Source organism: Oryx dammah, unplaced genomic scaffold (assembly GCF_014754425.2).
Source record: "Oryx dammah isolate SB20612 unplaced genomic scaffold, SCBI_Odam_1.1 HiC_scaffold_5, whole genome shotgun sequence".
Lineage (NCBI taxonomy): Eukaryota > Metazoa > Chordata > Mammalia > Artiodactyla > Bovidae > Oryx > Oryx dammah.
The window spans coordinates 38,708,975-38,716,059 of record NW_024070189.1 but is presented as its reverse complement, the minus strand read 5'-3'; the positions used below and the strand labels follow the sequence as shown (position 1 = coordinate 38,716,059).

Below are 7,085 nucleotides of genomic sequence, written 5' to 3'. Positions count from 1 at the left end.
CTTTGAACATCTCTAAGTTCATGGTTCACATACTATTGAAGCCTGGCTTGTAGAATTTTGAGCATTACTTGGCTAGTGTGTGAGATGAATGCAATTGTGCGGGAGTTTGAGCATTCTTTGGTGTTGCCTTTATTTGGGATTGGAATGAAAACTGAACTTTTCCAGTCCTGTGGCCACTGCTGAGTTTTCCAAATTTACTGGCATATTGAGTACAGCACTTTCACAGCATCATCTTTTAGGATTTGAAATAGCTCAACTGGAATTCCATCACCTCCACTAGCTTTGTTTGTAGTGATGCTTTCTAAGGCCCACTTCATATTCCAGGATGTCTGGCTCTAGGTGAGTGATCACACCATTGTGATTATCTGGGTCATGAAGATCTTTCTTGTATAGTTCTTCTGTGTATTCTTGCCACCTCTTCTTAATATCTTCTGCTTCTGTTAGGTCCATACCATTTCTGTCCTTTATTGTTCCCATCTTTGAATGAAATGTTCCCTTGGCTCCATCCCAATTTTTACATATGAGGTACATTTATATATTAAGCTTAGAAGCATTAAGTAATTTGTCCCAATGTCACACAGCTAGTCAAATGGCAGAGCTAGAATTAGGATTCAAATAATCAAATCATCCACCTAGAACATTTCTCACAGCATATAGCACCTAATAAGCATGCAATCAATAAAGGCTAGCTACTAGAACTATCATCCAAAGTTGGACAGCTAAAAAACTTGACATTGTAATGTGTCTGTTGAATTTACTTTCTTAGTTTTGCTCTGAAATTTACAGCCTATCACACCAGAATTTAACAGGACTTCTTAAAGATCATAAGACCTAATCACTTAACTTTTTGAAGGTCTTACTGTATTTAAAAAAATAAAAAATATAAAAAGGTTTCTAAAATTCTGATATATTTTTAATATTTACTTTTGGCATATTAAAACTTTTGATTTACACAAAAATATAACTGTATGTATAACCTCATTCAGAAACAAATTCAAAAAGCAAATGTTATACCCTTCTTGAAAAAGTCACTTCCAGCTTTCTCTGCAGTAGGTTCTGTGAATTATAGAAAACGAATATTCTGCTGTTATCCTTGGTTATGTATCTGGCTACCTTAAAGGGATTTTGTATTCCTAGTGGGCAATGCTTGGGGTCTAATTAACATTCAGTAAACATCTCTTGAATGAATGTATAGGCCAACAGTTCGCTTTTGGTTCCAGGACTGCTTAACACTCTCAAATATTATTGAGGACCACAAAAAACTTTTGTTTACGTGGGTTCTACCTATAACTGAAAATATTGTAATATCAGTTTATTAATTCACTTAAAATAACAATACGCCCATTATATGCTAACATAAACAATCTTTCAATAGATAACTAAGTTTTCCAAAACAAAAAGTGTACATATAGTGAAGAGTGGCATTGTCTTACATTTTTGCAAATCTCTAGCTTAATAAAAGACACCTGGATTCTCGTTGCTCCTGCGTTCAATCCATTTGCGCTATCACAGGACACATATCCTCTGGAAAAATCCATTGTACATTCATGAGAGGAGTATAAAGTGAAAAGTGAAAGTGAAATCGCTCAGTCGTGTCCGACTCTTTGCGATCCCATGGACTGTAGCCCACCAGGCTTCTCCGTCCATGGAATTTTCCAGGCATGAGTACTGGAGTGGGTTGCCTTTTAATAACTTATCAACGCTGTTTTGATCTAGCTGTAGACACCTTTCGACAAAAAAAAAAAAACACTTTGAGAAACATTAGAGGGAAAACTCTTTCTGAACAAGATTCATGCTTTAGGACTCTCCTGTACACAGCACAGCTGGCATCTGAGAGGTCAGAGCTGAGACGTGAAAGGAACACTATAAAAACAGCCTTTCTCTTTTCCTTTTTTTCTCCAGAGCCCGGTATCGCGGAATCTCGCCGTAACCCAAGATGGCCACTATCGCACATTTTTCAGTCCGTATAGTGACGTGATAGAGCGACAGTGCCGCACCCTCTCCCTGAGGTTTTACTACATTTCCCAGGATGCTTTGCCAACGACGACGCTATTGGCCGGCGCCGACGGAAGGGCACCTGACTGAGCGGAAGTAGAGATCTCAGAGGCGAGGAGGGTGAGGACAAGAGGAACGGTGAAGCCGTGAGTAGCCACATGGGTCTCTAGTCTTGGCGCTGAGGGACACAGCTAGCGGAGGAACGTTTGGGAAGTGTGGGGGTGGCCCTTCTTAACTTAGGAGCCTCAGACTCCTGTGTTCTTATACTAGGCCTGGGAGCGGGGAAAAACAAAACGTTGCTGTGGAGGCAAAGTCTCCGTATTAAAATCGTGCTTTTTAAGTTTTCTTGGTACGAGATAGGGGCGAATTCGGGTTCTGTCGCAACCCAAGGGTCGGCGTGATTTTACTGCGACCGGAAGAGTAGAGCTGCTGACGGTCTGACTCAGCTTCTACAGTACTAGTTCTCAATTGGCTGCCCCTGAAAGTCACCTGGGATGCCGTTTTAAAACTACAGATGCCCTGGCTCCACGCCAGACCAGTAAATCAGAATCTGCGGAGTATACAATCTGGTCAGCAAGACTTGCTAAAGCGTTTTGAGTATTAACGTTGTGCATCCAGGGTTAAGAACCACGCTTTTCATGGCTAATTCCGACCCCTTAGGGAATCCTGATTAGGGCTACCTGAGCCAAGGCCTCCCTTCCACTGTAACCTGCGTGGGCTGTATCACATGCAAGTGGGTGAAGTTGATGATTGCTCTGTTGACAGGATTATATTTTGAACTCTACCAGAAACTTATTTTTGAGCTTCCTGCGGTGGTGCTGGAAATTATTTGCGACCTGGTTATTCAGTCTGAATAAAAATTAGAAACGCATCGTTTTTCTTGCCATTGTTTTCGCTTCTGCCAATTTTTTGCAACCCTGAAAAACTAGGAGCAGTAGAAGATGGAAGAATCACATTAAAAGCGGTGTCTCCTATTGGCTTGTAAGAAGTTCTGAAAAGGGTAGCAGTTAGAATTACAGTTGGCATTATTTGTGGGCTTATGAAAGCCTTTATATATGAATATATAGTTGAATCAATGAAAAGTTCGGATGTGATTTGAATTTTGATGCAGAAGTTTGTTGAAATGTGATAGTTAAGATTGGATAGGCAGGTAGATAGCATTACCTAACCTATTTTCTCTTTCGCAGTTTCAGCTTCACCTCCCTCACTGATTCAGCATGGGGGAAAAGTCGGAGAACTGTAGGGTTCCAGAGGATCTGTTCACTGGTTTGAAAGTTACAGATCCCCAGGAAGCAGAGTGTGTTAACCCTCCAGTATCCAGTGGCAAAGAGCATCATTCCCAGAGCGAACTGCTCAAGGATGTCGACGCCCAGCCCCAGGAAGACCAGGGGGAGGAGGAGTGCTTTCATGACGCCAGTGCCTCATTTGAGACGGAGGAGCCGGGAGCGGAGAAGATTGAGAACAAACCTGGGGATGATATGAATTCCTCTGAACTAGATGAAGAGTATCTAATGGAACTGGAGAAGAAAATGCCAGATGAAGAGAAAAAGGTAAATATTTTATTTGGTGTGCGTGATTTGCCACGTAAACTTTTTTAAAGTGCTAAATTTGATTGATACTACTATCATATTGCATCATTTGTGGTAAAGAGTGACTTGCCCATCTGTGTCCTTATTGCTTTAGTAATGATGGATCTGAGATAAATCAGTGACGTGGTGGGGCTGCATTGAGTGTGTCTGCTTAGCAAAGAAGTTTCCACTTTTTTCTGTGAACTTTGGGTTCTTATGTTCATCTTGTGTAATTATTTCTTATATATATACCTTTTAGCTTTTCTAAATGACCTTATTGATGGTTGGCTGCTGAGATTCCTGTCGTGCATATTTTTTGGTCAGACTTTAGAATTTGGTATGCTGCCTGTTTGTTAATCCTTTGTTAGCAGAAAATGACTGCCTGAATATCTTGGTGTTGATTCGCTTACAGAGGGCAGTGACTGGGACCTGTGTCATTTACATTTTGTTCTTGAGGAACAGAATTGTGTGTGATAGTAGCTCATTTGTTAAGCACCAGTAATATGCCAACCACTAAGGTTAAAATGTTGCTTGTGTTTTCATTTAATCTTTACAACATGCCTACAACTACCTTCAGCAGAAACTGTTAGTATCTCCATAAGACAGCAGCTTAGGATAGTACAGTAACTTGCCTGAAATCACGTATCATTAAGTAGCAGAACTGTTTCTCAAACCCAGATATTTTTGATTCCAAAGGTAAAATATAATGCAGAATTTAATAATAAAAACAACTGTCTTCCTACAAAGCAGATGCACTAATAAAATGTATACTGTCCTGCTACTATGCCCCTGGGCTAGTGACTGAGCAAGCATTTATTTTGGGAGACAGAGGCTTGGTGTCTTCTATATATTCTTTCTTCTGATCTCATAAGCAAGGTGGCTTAAAGAGGTACTGTAACATCTGAGTTTGTCTGCAGAGAATCTAAGTGAGATTTGTAGCTTATTCCTCTGAAGCACTCACTCACTGAACAGATTATGATGCATTGGTGATGGGCTGAGATGGTAAACATGCAGTGTAATAATGGGAGCGGGGATGTAGCAGGAAGTGAGGAGAAGCATCTTAGGCACTTTTCATTATCAGATCTTTTGGTTTTAACATGCATGTGTTAGCTTTTGTGCTAATGTGTGCCACTAGAGGAGAACGATAAAGGGCAAAAATGAGCCAAGTTCATAAACTTACCTCCGGCAGAAACGGCTCAGAAAATTAAATCAAGTACTATTCAGTAACATTAGAGAAATTATTTTCCAGAAAGTGTTTGGCTCAATTTTCGTAACACTGGTGTAGATATGAAATGACTATGTTAAAATATTAGCAATGCTTTTCTGATAACGTAGTTTGCCCTGCTATAGTGAATTTTCTCCAATGCCATTGGTTTGGCAATTGCGTGGTTTGTTACATACTATACTTCCCATTCTCATTACAGCAAAACATTTTTTGTCTCCTGGCCAGAAAATTTTAAGTTCTATAAATATTAGAAATAATTCTTTTTATTGCTTATAAATCAAATATTCTAAATAGCAGAATACTTTTTAAACTTTTTTCCTTTAAAAAATTAAGATATAATTTACATGTGAAACTTTAAGTTATACTGTGTACGACTCACACTGAGTTTTGACAACTGTGTATACCTGTGTAACTCACAACAGTTGTAGTATTAGCTTTCTTTTATGATGCTTTGATAAATATCTTTGTGAAATTAGTATTAGGAAATCAGCTAAACAGATGAAGAAATGTCTCTTTGTTGCACATAAGTTTAGTTTTATAGGTCATTGGGAAAAGGCTATGTTTAAACTTGATTCTTTTAAAGTAGACGCAGTTCAGATAATTCAACAACAAAAATAAACACAAAGGGCCACATGGGAAGACTTTCAGTCTCAGTAATAACTTTTAAATGCAAATTAAAACATATATTATTTCTCAGATCAGAGCATTGTTTGGATGTTGACAAGAAAAGGAAGTAGGAACTGATGTACTAACAGTGAGAATTTTAATTGCTACATCATTTCTATAGTGTACAGATAGCAAATTTTTATATGAGCATTTCTTTAGATCAGGGCTACCATGGAACCTTCTGCAGTGATGGGGATGTTCTATATCTCCACTGTCCAATATGGTAGCCACTGGCTACTACATTTTAACAGTCATCTGGCCATTAAGCAGTTAAAATGTGGCTAGTGCAGCTGACAAAATGAATTTGAAAACTATTTTTTAAATTTTAGTTAATTTAAATGGTCGCACATGGCTGGTGACCCCCATAAAGACACATTGCAGGATCATTCATAATTTCAGAAAACTAGAACTAATGTTGAACAGAGGGTATTACTTTAAACAGTTTTGGCATATTTATGTGTGGTGTACAACGTAGTCATTAAAAAGAGATAAATCTTGTATTGACATGGATTAGTGCCTGAATGTTAAATGAATTAAGCAGGTGTTATAATATGATGTATAATAAATATGTATTTGGTATTTATCCCGTTCCTGACACAGAGTTCCTAGGAAATGTCAAAGGTCTTAAGTGAAAAGAGATGAAGGTTTGTTATTCATAGCAAGGCTCTTTCAACCACATCTGAGTTAATGAGATGACTTTGGGAAAACCCCTAAGGATGAGGTCTGGTTGTCAGTTTGGGGCTCTCAGCTTCCCACCTCTGGGGAGGGAAGAGATGCTGAAGGTTGAATTAATCACTAATGATCAGTGATTAATCAATCATGCTTACTTAATGAAAGCTCCATAAAACCCCTAAAGGATGGGGTTCAGAGAGCTTCAGAGTTAGTGAGCACCTGTAGATGCTGAGAGGTTGCACATCCATAGAGCCTGGAAGCTCAGTGCCCCTTCACACAAACCTTGCCTTACGCATCTCTTCCATCTGACTGTTCCTGAGTTATATCCTGTATAATAAAGTGATAATCTAATAAGTGAACACTTTTTCTGAGTTCTCTGAGCCCCTCTAGCAAATTAGTTGAACCTGAGGAGGTTGTCATGGAAGCTGTCCATTTATAGCCGGTGGGTCAAAAGCAGACCTGGCAGCAACAGCGTGGATGGACCTGAGTCAAAGAAGCAGAGAAAGACAAATACTGTATGATACCACTTGTGTGCGGAGTCTAAAAGATAAAGCAACTGGTGATATGGCAAAAAAGAAACAGACTTGCAGATACAGGAAACAAACCAGTGGTTACCAGTAGGGAGAGGGAAGAACGGAGGGGCAGTATAGGGGTAGAGGAGTAAGAGGCACAAACTCCTGTGTATAAAATAAGCTATGGGGATATGGCTAATATTTTATAATAATTAGAAATGGAGTATAACCTTTATGATCATGGATCACTGTGGTGTACACCTTTATGTATAACATAATATTGTGCATCAACTATAGTTTAAAATATATATATACACATATAAACAGGACCCCCCCCAAAAAAAAAAAAACCCAGCAGTTGACAACCTGGACTTGCAGTTGGCGTCTGAAGTGGGGATGGAGCCAGTCTTGTGGAACTCAGCCTATAAGCTTTGGGTCTGACTGTCT

General features: G+C 39.1%; 1 protein-coding gene across 2 annotated transcripts in view; it reads left to right on the top strand.

The window, feature by feature from the left end:
* The first annotated feature begins 2,013 nt into the window (after positions 1-2,013).
* The window catches only part of TTC1 (tetratricopeptide repeat domain 1), a 48,614-nt gene continuing 43,542 nt past the window's right edge, over positions 2,014-7,085 (top strand). The window contains exons 1-2 of one of the 2 annotated variants that reach the window (XM_040239491.1): positions 2,014-2,115; positions 3,183-3,545. In XM_040239491.1, the coding sequence (XP_040095425.1) occupies positions 3,213-3,545 (333 nt within the window). In that variant the 5' untranslated portion in view covers positions 2,014-2,115; positions 3,183-3,212. Of the gene's footprint in view, positions 2,142-3,182; positions 3,546-7,085 lie in introns of both variants that reach the window. The other variant, XM_040239490.1, reaches the window with a different exon arrangement.